Raw genomic sequence first — 18,224 nt, forward strand, 5'->3', positions numbered from 1 at the left:
GTTTTAAAACTGAGCATAAATCCAGTTATTTTTCTCTAAGGGCCCAGCATAGATGATTCTGAAATTATTTCTGGTTTATCAATAACAAAAGAACTAGAATGCAACAGTTAGACCAAGTCCTGAATCTAATTGTGCTTTGCTTCACAATCCTGATTCCTTCCACTCTACTTTCTATCAACAAGTATATTTAGACCCAGTATGTGCAACTGCCAATTAGGGCTGAACAATATTACCAATATTGTGATTTTTACTTTGATGGTTCTCTATATGTTTGACTCCAGGGTTTTCAGGAAAGCTTCCAGAGTGCATTGTCGCAGGCCTTTACTGTTACCTTTGAATAGAAAAGTATTTACCTCTACTCTCATGAGTGGATCTGCTTCTTTCTGTGTCCCGGTAAACACACTTTAATAGTATTACCACCATGTATATGGCAAAAAAACATCTCTTAGGATGATGCAAAGAATAAAATATCCTTTTCATGGTTAAACCAAAGGGATCTTCTTGAATTATTTGCCCTGGACACATATAAAGACGTCAGAAAGGAAATACACTAGATAAGTAATTTTTTCTTAATATAAATGCATTTGTTCTTAAATTGAGGAGGTAGCTGAGACACTTTGCCAATGGAATAAGACAATTTAAAATAAGAAAAAACAACTACAATGTCTTATTTCAAGTGCATATTATCTAATTATATATTATTAGTAGTAAAAAATCTCATTCAATCATGCAAATCATCTTATTTACATACTCAAATTAAGGGTAAATGCACTTAATTTAAGAAATGTTGACTGACTTCTAGATTTTTTTGCAGTGTAAAAACTCTAAAGCTGATGGAAAGTCTATAGAAAGTGGACCAGAAGGTAAACACCGTCTTTTAGCCTCCTCCTTTACTTCCAAACCCTGCCTAAGGAGGATAATTACTTCATTAAGATATGAAACGCAATAATTGCCTATCAATGTGTATTTTTTTTCTATTCATTTTTATCTTTGTTTGAGAACCACGTGTTATAAAAGCAGCACAATGTGCGATCCTGAGGGGATACAAAAGAGAGCTTTGGCGTCAGGGTTTCAGAGGATCACTTTTCTATCTAATTAGCCATTTATAAGCCTATTCAGTGTCAAATACTAGTACAAAATATCTAATGACTGCCTGCGGCCTACAGTCACAGGGGAAGGCTACAAAAAGATTTATTTAAAGAAGTTTCTCAGTGACTTTAGTGACTGATAAATCAGCCAAACTGTTGTTTTTTCACTCAGTGATAAATCAGGGTCTTTGCAGATCTAACTGAGAGGCCCCATCAGCACACTGCTGTTAAACGCCATGTAAAAAGTGAAACAATAAAAGACTGAGAATGTTGAAAACCTCTGAGATGGATTTCAATGTGCCATATTCTGAAGAATAATGGAGAGAATAAAAAAGAGGATAACAGTGAATCACAACAGTAACTGAAAAGCACGGACTGTAATTCTGTGATTACAAACTGTTGGGTACCCAGTACAAATACTAAGGGTATTTCTCAATATTGCTGCTTTAACTCTTGTGTATCACAAACATATCTTCATTTTGCAGCAGATCAATTTCCAATCTACAGGTTGGCACCCGCCCCCCAATCAGAGGAAAGGTAACTATCACAGGGAGAGCAATATATGAACGGCTGCTGCATCGCTGCCTACCACTAAGGGTGGCATTACCCCAGGAAGCATTTTGTAATCCCTGAAGTTGTGGAGCATGGGTCATAATCTTATACATTAATCCAGATGTACGAGTGGATTATTGGGACGGAAAAGACACAGTGGTTTATCAGTTTTGTCTGCAAGAATGTTCCGGTATTTGCTCCTCACTTTTTCCTTCGTAGCAAGCTGTAGAGTCTTGATGAGTTGGAAGATTACAGCGTCCCTTTCATCTTCCTTCAGCTCAGATTTTTTGAAAAGAGACATAACCCTGGGTAATGCTCTTTCTGCCTTAAAATAAGGCCTTTCCCATGTGGCTGCCCTCATGATAAATCAGGCAGCGACGGAGGAGAGCTTTAAAGAAGTAGGGCAGCCAATGTGCTCTAGCCTCACTACAAAGCCCTGAGCAGCAGGATGAGATGAATTCCCTCTCCTTCAACCCTTCCCTACGTCCCGCAGGTGGTGTGCGCAGCTACAGTGTGTGTGTCAAAGTAAAGACAGCGGCACTTTCATGTTGACACTGTCAATATAGCCACCATGGCAGTTGTGATGAATACAAATTACAAATAAAGGTTAGGTGAGGACATGTAGAACACCAGTTCAGAACATAACAAAGTTTATATCATTCACATCCGCACAAAGTGATAAGATTTAAAATGTGTATTGTATAAATGTGTATTTAATGGTTCAGTATTGTCCAAATACGGTGTTGGTGACATCTTTGCCGACCTAAAAGGTCACGACAGTTGATCACAGACTGAACAATAATCTATGACAATGACCGCATGCCGTTTGTTCAACTCTATCATTTTTAGATCAGGGACGTTTGCAAGCCGGTAAAGTACAGTGGTAACAATGGTCATTAAAGCGTGTAGCGTTGTGCTGACAGTGTGAAAAAGTCAAGTCCTGGTGTAACTTGAAATCAACATCTCTATAGGACCTGTCAGCAAAGAAAATAGTAGAAGACTTTAGAACAGAAAGTGATCTTACAGAAGGGTAGAGGTTTTAAAACTGAGCATAAATCCAGTTATTTTTCTCTAAGGGCCCAGCATAGATGATTCTGAAATTATTTCTGGTTTATCAATAACAAAAGAACTAGAATGCAACAGTTAGACCAAGTCCTGAATCTAATTGTGCTTTGCTTCACAATCCTGATTCCTTCCACTCTACTTTCTATCAACAAGTATATTTAGACCCAGTATGTGCAACTGCCAATTAGGGCTGAACAATATTACCAATATTGTGATTTTTACTTTGATGGTTCTCTATATGTTTGACTCCAGGGTTTTCAGGAAAGCTTCCAGAGTGCATTGTCGCAGGCCTTTACTGTTACCTTTGAATAGAAAAGTATTTACCTCTACTCTCATGAGTGGATCTGCTTCTTTCTGTGTCCCGGTAAACACACTTTAATAGTATTACCACCATGTATATGGCAAAAAAACATCTCTTAGGATGATGCAAAGAATAAAATATCCTTTTCATGGTTAAACCAAAGGGATCTTCTTGAATTATTTGCCCTGGACACATATAAAGACGTCAGAAAGGAAATACACTAGATAAGTAATTTTTTCTTAATATAAATGCATTTGTTCTTAAATTGAGGAGGTAGCTGAGACACTTTGCCAATGGAATAAGACAATTTAAAATAAGAAAAAACAACTACAATGTCTTATTTCAAGTGCATATTATCTAATTATATATTATTAGTAGTAAAAAATCTCATTCAATCATGCAAATCATCTTATTTACATACTCAAATTAAGGGTAAATGCACTTAATTTAAGAAATGTTGACTGACTTCTAGATTTTTTTGCAGTGTAAAAACTCTAAAGCTGATGGAAAGTCTATAGAAAGTGGACCAGAAGGTAAACACCGTCTTTTAGCCTCCTCCTTTACTTCCAAACCCTGCCTAAGGAGGATAATTACTTCATTAAGATATGAAACGCAATAATTGCCTATCAATGTGTATTTTTTTTCTATTCATTTTTATCTTTGTTTGAGAACCACGTGTTATAAAAGCAGCACAATGTGCGATCCTGAGGGGATACAAAAGAGAGCTTTGGCGTCAGGGTTTCAGAGGATCACTTTTCTATCTAATTAGCCATTTATAAGCCTATTCAGTGTCAAATACTAGTACAAAATATCTAATGACTGCCTGCGGCCTACAGTCACAGGGGAAGGCTACAAAAAGATTTATTTAAAGAAGTTTCTCAGTGACTTTAGTGACTGATAAATCAGCCAAACTGTTGTTTTTTTCACTCAGTGATAAATCAGGGTCTTTGCAGATCTAACTGAGAGGCCCCATCAGCACACTGCTGTTAAACGCCATGTAAAAAGTGAAACAATAAAAGACTGAGAATGTTGAAAACCTCTGAGATGGATTTCAATGTGCCATATTCTGAAGAATAATGGAGAGAATAAAAAAGAGGATAACAGTGAATCACAACAGTAACTGAAAAGCACGGACTGAGTGCAAATGATGAGATGGAGGAGAAAATTTGCATCTTCACATCCCACTCCTGTTTGAGTCACAGCAGCAACAAGCTGCAGCAGTCTGAATAGATTTTCATAGCAACTAAGGTGGGAAAATGAAATAAGGAATTCCAGACAGAACCTGATTCCCCTTGGATTCATAGTCATGTTGGATTTTTTTTTTCCTGCTTACCTGATTTCTCCTACATCTTTTATTCTGCTTTTCACTGCAGCACCTGACAGAAAGCAGCTGTGTGAAATCCCGAGGAAGAGGAAGTATGCTTAATTTCACAGATTCATCTATGGATCTGAGGTTTCTCCCTCTAACGCAGCCTTGGATACCCCAACTATGTTTCACAAACAACATTTATGAAGTGAATCTGCAGCCAAATAAACTTTAACTGAAGCCTGCTCTGGACTTTTGACATTAATTTAAAGTGAAAACAAACAAACCTCATGTTGGTTTGATTATAACCAAAGAAACAAGCTTTTCCCTAAACCATGCAGGTCTATAAGCCCTTGCATGGTTTATCCCTGGTTGGAAACTGGGCTAAAGGTTAACGCTGCCTAAGAGTCTTACTGTGCTCTGTTACAGGGCACCAAAGACAAAGCAAGATGATTAAAAGAAGAAACTGCAGCTGATCCTGACATTTGGATAGAGCGTATCGGTCTTCCAGGACTGCCTGCAAAGACTTAATGAGTCTGGCTCTTTAGCAATAATCATACCACTTCTGCACATTAAAACTGTATCCATCAGGGCTTAATGAAATCAACTGTGCAATGTTTTAATTAACAGGGGTGATTTGTTGCGTCGAAGCAACGCCGTTTGATAACTCCGCTGCAAAATTGGGATCAGATGAGATCACAATATAGGAGTAACTTGGATCGAAAAGGATGATTCATAGCTTTTTTTTTTTCAAAAACAAAACAAAAACAGAAAGTTGGGGGGGGGGGGGGGGGGGGGGGGGGGGGGGGAGTACTTTATGATGTGGTTGCTTGCAGAGCCACCTATAGCAGTAAAAACTAGAAGTTATCTTTTTTCTGGAAGACTTTATAAGACTATAGTAGATCTGAACTTTGACTAGGCCATCTGGATTCTCTTTATTTTAACCATGCTGCTGCAGATGCTAGTTTGAATCTTTAAAATAATGGATGGTGGCTCTGTTTGCAGCTCTGTTGCCTTGCAGCAAAAAGGTTGTGGGGGTTTTCTGCATGGAGTTTGCATGTTCTCCCCCATTGCTTCCATTTTTTATTCATTGTTAATATTTAATTTGATTTGTTCATACATTTCTGTTTTTTGTTGTTTAAATTGAGACCTGTGTCAAATTTGTTGTTGCTGTGTCCTTTATATCATGAAAATGTAAGGAAGGAACGGCAATAACGTCATAGATATAGTCCAAAAATATTGGCATCTCGTATCAGGGATCAGTTAGACTGATTATGAAAATAACTGGCATTAGCTTTAGGAAATTAAATAAACCTGTATCAGTCGATTTCTACTTGCTAGGACATTTTAGATGTAGCAAACATGTAATGCAGCTTTCGACTGTGGTGCAGCTCCGGATGGTGATTTCTTACCTGAAGCGAATTCAAAAAAGTATTTTGAAAAAGGACGGAAAATATATCATATCTAGAAATATTAGTTATCGGCTATGAGTGCAATAATTTAAACAGTTCTCATATGGATGTTTTCCCATAAGGATATTATGCATTCAAAAAAATATAAAAAATCAACTGTTTGTGTATTGTTTTATGTCCAGCTATGATTGCAGTCAATAGAAATCAATGCAATATCTGCTCTGAATGGGGAATCACTAACGGCTTAACCTGAGCAGACCATGTTCTAAAGTCAAAATCTGTCATGTTGCCAAGTTACAAAACATTTTACTCAATGTGTTTTTGAAAAGTTAATGAATAATAAGATGCTTTCCCTAAAAAGGCCAAAAGCAATTTTATACTCTTCAAAGCTCTAAGGAAGTTGCAGATTTCGCGTTAGTCAAATCAAACCGTCAACAATAATGCATTTTCAATGATGCTGCAATATGAGAGGACGTGTGAAGCACCACAGAGACTGATGTACGAATTATTAATGGCAGAAGGAACGAAGAACATGAAGAAAGAGCTGCAGCGATCAAAGAAACAGAGAGGCGCTAAAATAAGAGACAAAATCCAGATTGAATTCAGTTCTGCATGATCTAAAGGAAAATTCGCCTGCATGAACTTCTGCTGTGGTGCCAAGAAAGTCTGAGTGAGCAGCTGATGAATCACCACCTAATTAATTATTGAACACCCCCCACCACCACCTAACCTGCATGGTAGCTAGCAACAGTCAGACATGTGACCAGCAGGAAGACCCAACACACACACACACACACACACACACACATGCAGTTTAGGAGCCTGGGTAACAGGAACCAGGATGGGCCCCTTGTGTCTGAGCAGGATGGTTGATGAGCCTCAGAGGGACTTAAGAGGAAGCAAACATATTCCCAACACCATCACAGACTAGCAGGAACCCAAAGGGAATTAGCCAAACATCAACAAACTTATACTGTTGACAGAAACTGAGTGATTTTTATCAAGTGGACCCATTAGCATACAATCAGACAGCTAAAGTACTACTGTGGGGTAGCGGGATTTACCAGGGTCTGTGATTATTTAATATAAATATGCAAATATTATAAGCTGCACCTAAACTTTTCCATCTTTACTTCTGCACTCTATGGCAGACTGAACAACCGACTGCAGCGTTATTTTACCTTCCCCAGATACACTAAAATATTAAACATTTAAAAAAGGAGACGTTGCATGCCATTTTTGGAGACTTTTTCCACGCAACTGTGTTGTTGTATCCTGGTGCTGTTCCCGACTGTGCAGCGCATAGTGACAGAAGGGACAGGTGAGTCACGGTGGGGCTGCAGGCTGAACACATTGCACTGCAGCACTGCACATCACGACTCACGGAGAGCAGGGGAACGGCAAGAAATCGAATAGCATGGAATGGGGAATACACCACAGCACCCTGAATGCAAAGAGGGGCCAAAAGGAAAGGAAGCACAGGGACGGCAGAAAGCTTAAATCACAAAAAAAAAAAATGAACCGGGGTAAGAATATATACCAAACACGCTTGGATTACATCCATCACACCTGGGAGGGTCCTTAAAGCATTGATATCTACTCATCTGTCTGCTGTCTGTGTAGAGCCATCACACCTCAGTCACCGACCAGTTTAAGGTGCATTTATCAGCCAGCACAACCAAGGTGATGCCAACTGGCTCCAGGCCACAGACTGTTTAACTGAAAATTCCTTTACTTCCTGACTAAATCATTAGTCAGAATCCCGCTGTTAAAATCAGCACATAGAAGCAAAGGAAAATAATGAACATCACCATCATAACCGAGGTTGTTTTCAAATGGCTTGAATTGGATATAAAATCTGCCTGATTTAATTGCTTTTCCACCATCCATCAGTAAAAGTGTGCCTCTGTACAAACTAATATTTTTCTACGTCTCTTCCTCTGCTGAACGCGGTCAGTAAGGGACTGTGTCGCTTCTTAACCAAAGCAGGATTGGATCACTTGATATCCGTGGATGAGGGCTGACAACAGATCAAGGAAGTATTTATTCACAGGTGCTTCATGGTCGCTGAGCGGTTTAAAGATGCCCTTAAAATGTCTGACCAAGAATTATTTGTCTAGTTAGGTTTTACTTTATACTTTACTTTATACTTTAGGTCATACTTTAGTTCATGAAAGGCTTTTCAAAAAAAAAAATCAACAGTAGTGATGATAACTTTAATTAAAATGCATGCCTCCTTTTTATCACGTTCAATGAGAATTTACTGTAATGTTTCATTGGTGACTCAAAACACATATAACAAAAACTCACATTATGGTGTGGCATGTCAGCGATAATGGCAATCCTATGAATTCATGTATATCTAATATAAATTATATCTATCTTTCAGTTTGTTAGTTTTTTTTTTATCAAGTCTGGAAACTTTTTTTCACATAGCAAGCAGGCAGCAAACCACAAAGCCAAAGCAGCCTGATAGGTCAACTAATCATTGCTGATCAAGAATAAATTAAAGATAATTCCCAGCTTCTAAGTCTGAAGTTTAAGTTCAGTAGGATGAAAAGTTCATTTATTTGCATTGCATCATTTACAGAAAAAAGCAACTCAAACTGCTTAAAAAGTACACAAAGCATCCTTAAAATCTAGCTTCACAAGTATGCAAGATATCCTTTAAAAAGATCCACCGTATCTCATATCACATTTCAACACTTCTTTGGACTAATTTTAACATGAAACATGGATCAGAATAACCTTGTCTATAAATGTTAAGCGTCTTGGTGCAACAGGTTTTGAAATATTCAAAGAACTTCAAAATAACTTGACTGAGAAGACTTCTAATACCCTTAAAGCACTGGTTAATGACTTATGGGTGTCCTACAGTATGGCTCTCAAATACATTTGAGTTCACCTTTTGTATGTGCTCTGTACACGCATGTGATTTTCTCAGTAGTGAGCTGAGGTTGCCCAACCGGAGCTTTGAACCGCACAGTGAACTAGATGTGCCACGGCTAATATTTTACCAGCCTGTGTCCCGTAGCCAGTTGTGTCCTGTCAAAGCAGGATGTGCTGCTGACGTTAAGTCGGACTGATCTCCCAGAATCCAAGTGTGCTGAGAGCGACCCTTGACACCCGGTCAATGATTACCCCCGAGAGAAGTCTGGGGGGCCTTCTGTGATCTGAAACGACTCCTCCAGTCAGGTCAATGGAAAAGTTTGAAGGTTGGCTTTGACTTAAAGCTCCAGCCAAGCAGCAGGTTTCCATCCCTGAAGACTTGCCCTATCATTCTTTAATGTTACAGCTAAATGAGTTGAGCAGTTGCTCTTTCTCATAATAACATTGGATGACTTTTTCATGTTTTGCTATTGTAAAGTTATCCTGAGCATAATTATCTTGCAGTAAGTAAAAACAGCATGTCTTTTAAGCAGCGGAGGCCAGGCTCCCTACTAAAGAACATACCCTGACTATTCAACCTGCCAATATCTTCTTTATGAATGATCTGAGAAGCTCATTCTGACCACTTAACATAACCTTTTTATTTTGTCTTTTATCGTGAGAGTACGTACTAGAATTTGACGTGTGCGTTCTCGTTCGTGTGGATGCATCAACATTAGCAGTTAGCAGTGGTTCATTTACCATCCTTTCCTGGTCTCTTGCAATAAGTAAAGCAGTAACACTTTCAGACATCCTGCAGGTGAGTCCCTGATTGGTGGAATAGAGACAGGAGTGGTGATAGCAAGGCGGGCTGGTGAAGAGTAAAAACCTTTGGGCCTTTCTGGTGATCCAGGCATGGCCCATTGGGAGGAGGCCTCGTGGAAGGCCCAGGACACGCTGGAGGGACTATGTCTCTGAGCTGGCCTGGTGTCGCCTTGGGGTCCCCCCACAGCAGCTGGAGGAGGTGTACCTGGATCGGGAAGTCTGGGCATCTCTGCTAAGACTGCTGCCTCCGCGACCCGACCCGGGATAAACGGAAGAAAATGGATTATGGTTTTATTTGAAGCCTTTGAACACCTTTTAACATAAAATAGTGTATTTGACAGTCAGTGACTCCTTTAAGTCAGAGGTTCTGAAACACAACATAAGAAAACAGATGTATGTCTAGATATCCAGTCACCAAATTACACACCACACTGGGGGTGAACCGATTACAGGTGTATGGCCAATCACTGATTCCCGATCTTTAAAAAGCCTGACATGCGGATTCAGATTTTGACCTATACAGATCGCTTTTTATAACTTCCACTGTCAGTTGTAATAAGATCACAAGACACAAGCTATTTCAATCTTACTGAAAGACATTGATCATTGCCTGTGAAACGATAGAAACTTCTGAAATAACCGCTCTCATATATAAATGAAAGTTTAAGGCATTGAACTTGGAAGGTTTTGAGACATTTACAGAGCTGGATCAGATCCATAGAAAAGATTGGTTTCACATCTAAATATCACCCAGACAACGATCTCCCGAAATTAAGAAAATCGAGGCAGATTTATTGGCCGGCCGATGAATTCCCGCACCCCTACATCAAACGGAACCTTAACAAGGCATAAGTGGCAGAAATTAAGTAAAGAAAGCAAGGGAAAACAGTGATAGTCTTTATTCATTATTTTTGTAATTATAACGAAAATATCACATTTTCATTTAGGCAGATAATATGTTACTCTCTTCATAAATTTGTAAAATATTTTCCCCTTCACCATAAACTATTTAAATCAACCTCTACTTATATATGCAAAGCTTTGAGTGTTTTTCCAAGTAACTACTTACTACTTCCACAAAGTACTTCGAAATATAGTTTAAAGTATCCGATAACGTTGGAGAAACCTGATATATTTCACTTTCAGTTATGATTTACAGGCCTGACTCAACCTTTTTACGTTGACCTACTATACATTAGTCACCGACAAATAAAAGCAGAGAAAGATGTTGTTGCACAACAGACAAAAAGACACATCCAGAGACACCTAGGTCGTTCTTTTTTCAGCTTTAATAGACTGCAAGGCGTGACTGTGCAACAAGCCTCTGTTACTCAACTGTAACATGTGCAGCGCTGTCAAGGATCAACATGTCCTCTCTATGCAAAAAAAAATAAACATGATGACATCAGCAGCTGCATCTGCAGAAGCATGTCGTCAAATTCCCAGTGATTTAGCAAGAAATTACGCTTAAAATGCTAAAGTTGCTGCAACTTCAGGAAGCCATCGCTTCCACCCCCTGAGGTGAGAGCAGTGACACTGCAAATGCTGTGACAAACACATATTACATCATTTTATAATTTACATTGGGAGAAATAACTGGAGAAATTTGCAGTTCTGCCTAAGAATTACTAGAAAAGGAGTTTTTTTAGAAAGAGAACTGCCTAAGTTTGTAGGAGTAGAGAATAAACCCAAACAACAGCAATTCCTCTTGATATACCGTGGAGGTGTCTGTGAGATACAGACAGGAAGAAAAAAGAAATGAGGCAGTCTGTGGCAGGGTTGTTTACTGTGTGCATGTGTGAGAAAGAACTGAAGAGACAGCAAGAGGAGGAAGCAGTCACATGTTGGGAGGAGGAGAAGGAGGAGGGGGAGGGAGGCGAGACAGCCCATCCCTCCTCTACGTCACGGTGACGCCTCCCTCCGCTACAACTCACATGACTGCAGCAGGACAGTTCTGTAACACCAGTCACGAGGATAGAGTACTACAATAACCAGCCTGCAGGGGCGAGTGTGCCTTTCACACGCACACACCCGCTGAGCGGCGAGGAGTTTAAAAAAAAAGGCCATAAGCCGGCCTTAATAACCAGGAGCAAATATTAACATATTGGTATGCCATTTGCTATATAAATAACCTTATCAGGCTGCACACAGAGAAAGGACTTCAAACTGTGATACGGTTTGATTCTGTTTCTGACTCAAGTTTATCTCGCCTCTTCCGCACCAATCAAGGACTTTGCAGCCATGTAGCGTTAAAGGCGTCAGAGGAAAGTGCTGCATAGACGTAACAGCATGCCTGTTTTCCATCCAACAACTTTTCTCCCTCACAGTTGTCCCATTTCCACTCTACAGCCAGCTTTTTATTGGATCTGCACAGCATGGCTATACTTTTGTTTTACAGCCACATCTTTGCAGATCCAAATGTGCATTCGGTGTCTTGTGCGTTATTTTTCTTATTTTCCTCTTGTGCTCAGCACGAAATGCAATTCCAACTGATGTTTAGTTGAGTGAATCCGTAAAGCAGAGGTGATTTTTTTTTTTATTTCCCCGACAGAAATTATTCTGAACACTGTCTTTTGGCTCTTTTAGGGAACAAACAGTTTTATTCACAGCAGGGTAACCTGATACTCAGTGTCATTATTTAATTTGGCTGATAAGGCTCACCGCCCTAGGCGTCACCTCATTGGGGCGGCATGAGGACAAGGACAACAAAACTCTATTAGTTCCTTTCTCAATAGTTCTCCTGTTTCGTTATACGTAACTGGTCACCATCCTCCTTAGGGTTTTGATCACTCGGATCTAAAAAAGGTAAGTGGAATAAGAAAGAACGATAAGAGTTTTACCATTTTACCATTGATGTCTTCTTAAGAAAAACAAAATCCCAGATTTGCACATGTAGAAAAAGACATCTTTAACTCAACCTAATATCTCCACAGCAATGTCTCTTTAGGCCTCTCTAACAAACACTTATCTTTTAATCTAACCTTTCCTTGTTTAGGGTCAGTCTCCATATCCAGCCTGTTGCAGAATAAAACAGCATTTCTTATAGATTGACCCTGTATTTACCTCAAACCTTACCCTTTAATACTAAAGCATGATGCTGCCACCACCATGTTTCCCTACAGTTCAGTTCCTTCCTATATATACCAATCCTTGTATGCCACTAATGGTCCAACATGAGCTACAAGCATGCAAACCACAATTTTGGGTAGTAACTGTTTTCTACTATACCCCACCGACACATAGGCACCATCCAACAGCCGATCAGTGTCACTGGCTGCACTCTGTGGTGTCTTTTATTTTCTATAAGGATCATTTGCAAGCAATACGCATGAAATATGATATCCAACAGAATAATATGGTGCTTTGAAATGGAGAGGTTGTACATATGGATGCAGCGTGATGACTAGAATATAATATATCATAATGCAGCAGCACTGAAAAACAATTTCAAAGGCTTAAAAAAAAGGTGCAACATTCCTGGGAGAATATATATTTTTTTGTTTTTTCATTATTTTATTTTTTTTACACCTTCTCTCATTTCACTTTAATAGGCATCGCATTAGGATGGCTCACATCTACAGTATGTGTTATGTGGAGGCACATGTCACTGCTGCAGCTTATAAATAGCCTCACAGTCTCTCTGCATCCTTCCACGCACCGATTTCAACCGGCTCGGTTGTCAATCAGCTGAGACAGCCCCCCCCCCCCCCCCCCCCCCCTTTACGCACGCAGCTCCCACCCAAACCTACAGAGCATCTTATCCTGCGATGACCCTGCATCCTCCAGAGCAAAAACAATCACCGCAATGCAATCATGTCACGCTATGATGCGGATCTTGGATGGATAATGATAAACTCCTCTTAGAGTCTGCATGGAAATCTGGGTTAATATTGGAATGTTTTGTCTTTAAATTAGGAGACAAATCAGCAATAATTGGCTGAATTTCTAACCTTTTTTTTTTATATAAGGAAACACCCCCTCCCACATAATCGGTGGACATCCTTTAGTAATAATTACCCTTTCACACAAACAATCCCAGGATCGAGGCAAGTTTTCACCCAGACGCGTTTCGTAACCGTTTCCAGGCGATTACGCAAACCGTTACGAAAACGTAAAACCACACTAACTTTCTCAGCTGATCCACTACTCCTGTGCTCCTTTATTTTCTGCAGGTTTTTAGGAGTACAAAGTCTAATAATAATGGACCGATCGTGGGAAAAGGTGTCGCTCCATCCCAGCAGCCTGCAGAGATCCCCGGGGCGCAGGGGCCACAGAGATCCGGGGCGCAGGGGCCACAGAGATCCCTCTGCATTCTCAACCATTTGGAAATCAGCTTAATAATGAAGTGGATAAATAACTCCACACTCCTCTAATGCGCTTCAACAAGCTGCTTCAATACATTTGATTGGTTCAAAACGCGAAGCGCAACACAAGCATTAAAATTCAAGAACTCTCCAAAGAGCGTTTTCCCTTTAACCGCGTTTAAAAGCAAACAGTCCAGAAGCCGATTATTAGGTCAATTTATGATAATAATCCACCGGGCTTCGGCCACGCGTGAAAGGGGCGCACCACGTGTTCCGAGTCCTCAGCACTGAAATTAAACCGTCCGTCAAGAATGCGCCTAAAGTTTCCAAAGCGCCCCTCTGCATACCAAATAACTCCGGCCGATCAGCAGCACACCGGCCGCTGTCTGCCTCCAGCAGCAATACCAAAACATTTCTCCCTTTTCATCTAATTCTCTTATTTCCCATGGATGATGAAATTTCCTCCAAGACACGTGATAACCAGACGTCAAATCATTATAGCTGTCTATACACGCGCACGCGCGCGCTCACAGCGCACCGGAGCCGGCTTGCAGAGTGCCGGGGAGATGCTGCTCAGCAGCCCGACAGAGGCTCCCATCCGCGGGGCGCAGCGCGCGCCACAGCCCGCGACGTGCAGAGACGCACCGCGCGCTGCAAAGCCACGAGTCCCGCGTGTCCTCCGCGGCCGGAATCTTACCTGGCTGCCGGAATTTTCTGTCAGGTAACTGAAGACAAAGGACGAGAGTTCCTCATCTAATAGTGGAGCGCAGTCCGCCATCTTCTAGTGAATGAGGAGCTGCGGAGCAGAGAGTCGAGTATAGGAGGAGGAGGAGTGAGCCAGGGCCACCTGTAGGGGGCGCTTCTATTTACACATGAGGACTAATGTAGACAGGGAAAGACATGCGGCTCTTCAGAAGCTGTCTCTGGGGAGCAGCAGGGTCAGTGCAGCCCAATGAGGACTGCTGCACGAGTTTCTGACATATTTCCCTGCACATTAAACATATGTGGTTCCCTTATCATTTTGTAATCAGAAATTTTACATAAGTTATCCTTTTAACTACCTACAATGCAAAAACGATCTAGAAATAAGTAAAAAAAAAATTTAATTAAGTGTATTTACCCTTAATTTGAGTAGGTAAATAAGATGATTTGCCAATGAAATTTGTATTTTTACTCTTAAAGTAAAATAATTAGAAAATATGAACTTGAAATAAGAGAATGCAATAGCTTTTTCTTATTTCAAATGTAAATTGTCTTGTTCCATCGGCAAAGTGTCTCACTTTCGTCCTCAATTCGAGAAAAAATGTACTTATTTTAAGAAAAAAATACTCACTTAGATTTCCATTTTTTGCAGTGTACAGATCTAAAAAAAAAACTATCTTTAATTTTAATTGTATCATTGTAAAGGAATACCATATATATGTTTTGCATAGATGATAATTTATTCACTGCAAACTGGTTCTTCAGTTTAGGTAATTCTCTGTCCACCACCAGTTACAACGTATTCTAATTTTTTTCTGTAGCATCATCTGCAAATAGAATAAATATTATGTGGGAGAATGGGAAAAACTGGGTTTTGTGCTGCATCTTATGGTAAAGAAAGGAATGTTCTGAAGCACCATAGAGAGCGTTCTGACCAGCTGTCTCAGTATATTGTGTGGAGGCTGCAGCTCCGCAGGCTGAAAAAAGGTGGGAGAAGTGGTGAGAACAGCGGAGTAGGTCATTAGGGCTTCCTTCCATTAAAGATATTTCATCCCAGTACTGAGTGTCCCAAGCCTGTAACATTATCAATGACCCCTCACACCCCCACCACGGACTGTTCTCCCTGCTGCCCCCTGAGGCTTCGCAGCATTTGATGCAGGACCAGCAGATTCTGCAACAGCGTTTTTCCCCACCACCATCAGACAGCTGTTGAAATGTTGAATAATGTCAAAATCATGTCACAGACTCTGCATCAAACTGACCACATCATCATTTTGCACCATTTTTTCCCTCACAATGCTTACATTTGATCACTGCTGCACTTTAGTGAATGGAAATGTCATGAGAGCTGCGCAAGAGAAAATTTCGTTTTGTATAAAAAGTTTACGTTTAAGTATGCACTTCTTCTCAGCTCTGTTTCATTTGTAATTATTTAGTTTTTTGTCACCCTCCATCAAAATTAATAATAGCCGGCAGAGAGTTGTCAAGGTTTGCAGTGAAATTGTTCGGATATTTCTTAATGACCTGATTGACCTTTACAATTCCTGTCCTCTAGCCTTAACGAATCCCTTGGACAAAGATACAAAATGTAATATTGTAAGATGAACAGACTAAAAAAATCTATTCCTGCTGCTATTAGCCTGGTCTTATGCAAAGACTGATATGGACTTTTTTTTGTGTGTGTGTGTGTGGTTATTCTTTTTATTTTTAAGTTTTTACTACTTTCTGCAGCCAGTTATCCCTCAGGGATGATATAGTTTACTTTACGTGATGGGATTCATTTTGTATCATGGTTGGCAGCACACACACACACACATATCAAGAATGATTAATCACATTTGTTTACTTTCCTCTTTTGGTTCATGGTCCAGGTTTGGTGCCACTATTCCTATTGTTTGTGTTTTCAGCTGGGCATGTCCAGGGCCGCTGGAAGTAATTTTGACAAGGGGGGGGCTTTTTTTTTGGACAAAAGACCTATAAACCTATAGGCCTATTTAAAATACAATAAAAAGATAAAGTATAGTAAAAAGATTGAAATTCACTACTTTATTGTCATATACAGTACACTTTGGTGCACACAACCTGGGTCTGTAACACAAAGATATAATCAGTTCTCAGGAAAATATATGCACTTTTAATTTAACTACACAATAACACTATAGTAGATTTGGTCAGCTGGCATGAACCTCAGTCACTGTGTTTAATTCACACATAGTGTTGCACTGATACCAGTATCGGAGCCCCGATCCAGCACTAAAATTGTGCTATTGGTATGGGCGAGTACCAACAAATATGGCACCGATACCATTTTGTGAGCCAAACGTTTTTTTAACTATTGTCACCCATTCAAGGTAGGCAATAGAAAGTTCTTCTGGATTCACTTTGTATTAGACTTTTTCCTGCTACACAAAGGTAGGCAGCAGCTTGACAAAGCCATGATGGCAATTATTTTACATCCAAGTAGTATGCAGTTCTTCATATATATGCACACACATCAATTTCAAACAAATGGTATCGGTGTGGTATCGGTATCGGCCAATATTGCACGGCTAGGTATCGGTATCTGGGCCAAAAAATGAATCCAAGATCAAAATAACACTCTAAAACACTATTGTTACATTAATATGCACGAATAGATATAAAAGTGCACGGCAGTTATATGCTCTTACTTCGACCTACAGCCTGGCGCCTTGCCTGGTTACAGGTGTCCAAATGTTCAAATACACTCTGGGGTTGTGGAGATAAAGTCTCGCATGAGCGGTCGAATCCGAAATGCGTTTCTGTGCCGTATTTCCTTCTCATTTCTGCTGTTATACTAAGTAAATTTACTAGTCTGCTGCCGCTAGCACTAGTTGGGATGACGTTTCCATGACAAGATAACTTCCGTGAAATTGTGTTGATTAGGCCTAAAAATAATTTGATAAAAATCTAAATACACATAATGGTAAAATAAAAAAAAGTAAAAATAATTTCCCAAATATCTATATGAAATTTATAAATTTTCAAAGTATTTTTAATAGATTTTTTTTTTTTTTTTTTTTTTCCTGTTGTCACTAGTCACTTCCCGGCGGCCATTGACATGTATGTCAGTGTAGGGGGGCTCTAACTGTCATGCAGATCCTATCACAACAAGCGTTTACCTCTTTAGCGGTTTAGTTGGACTACATCACACATGCTATCCTTTGCTACCTTTTCCACCACAGTGCCTTTCTTGATATTTGCAGACTTGAGCACCCCATAATAGCTGCAGTTTTGGAGATGTTCCAACCCGGTCGCTTAGACATAACCATTTTTCCCTTGTCACAATCTCTCCAATTCTAATACTTGCCCATTTTTCTTGCTTGTTAAACATTCACCTTTGGGGTAAACTCTTCTCTTGCATGCTAAAAATACCAAAGCCTCTTCCCCATGGCATTATGAAAAGATAATTAGTTTTATTCGCTTTAACTGACAGAAGTTAATGTTATGCCTAACTTGTAAATAAATGACCTTAACCATAAATGTCATATCTAATCTCACTTTTAAAACGATTTAACACCAAACTAAAATGTGCAGCTGAAGCCAGAAGCTGCTTTTATGGGACTGTTGTAAAGGGCACTATTTTCTAATGACACTGAAAAGAAATACATGAAGAGGGGGGAGGTGATCAGCAGGGACATGCATCGTACAGTTATAAACTCTTCAAATATTCTGTTTTTCTTTCAGATCCACAGCTATAAGTGGCAAAATCCTCTTGCTGTTGCCGGGAGACAGCAACATCGACGCCTGTCAGTCGATTATTCAAGCACAGCTGATGATCTG

General features: G+C 39.9%; 1 protein-coding gene across 1 annotated transcript in view; it reads right to left on the reverse strand.

The window, feature by feature from the left end:
• Positions 1-14,550, reverse strand: part of ppargc1b (peroxisome proliferator-activated receptor gamma, coactivator 1 beta) — a 134,585-nt gene extending 120,035 nt beyond the window's left edge. The window contains exon 1 of the mRNA XM_038291149.1: positions 14,419-14,550. Within this exon, the coding sequence (XP_038147077.1) occupies positions 14,419-14,499 (81 nt within the window). The 5' untranslated portion in view covers positions 14,500-14,550. The remainder of the gene's footprint in view (positions 1-14,418) is intronic.
• Positions 14,551-18,224: the final 3,674 nt, after the last annotated feature.

Source organism: Cyprinodon tularosa, unplaced genomic scaffold (genome assembly GCF_016077235.1).
Source record: "Cyprinodon tularosa strain WSP-4 unplaced genomic scaffold, ASM1607723v1 ctg295, whole genome shotgun sequence".
NCBI lineage: Eukaryota > Metazoa > Chordata > Actinopteri > Cyprinodontiformes > Cyprinodontidae > Cyprinodon > Cyprinodon tularosa.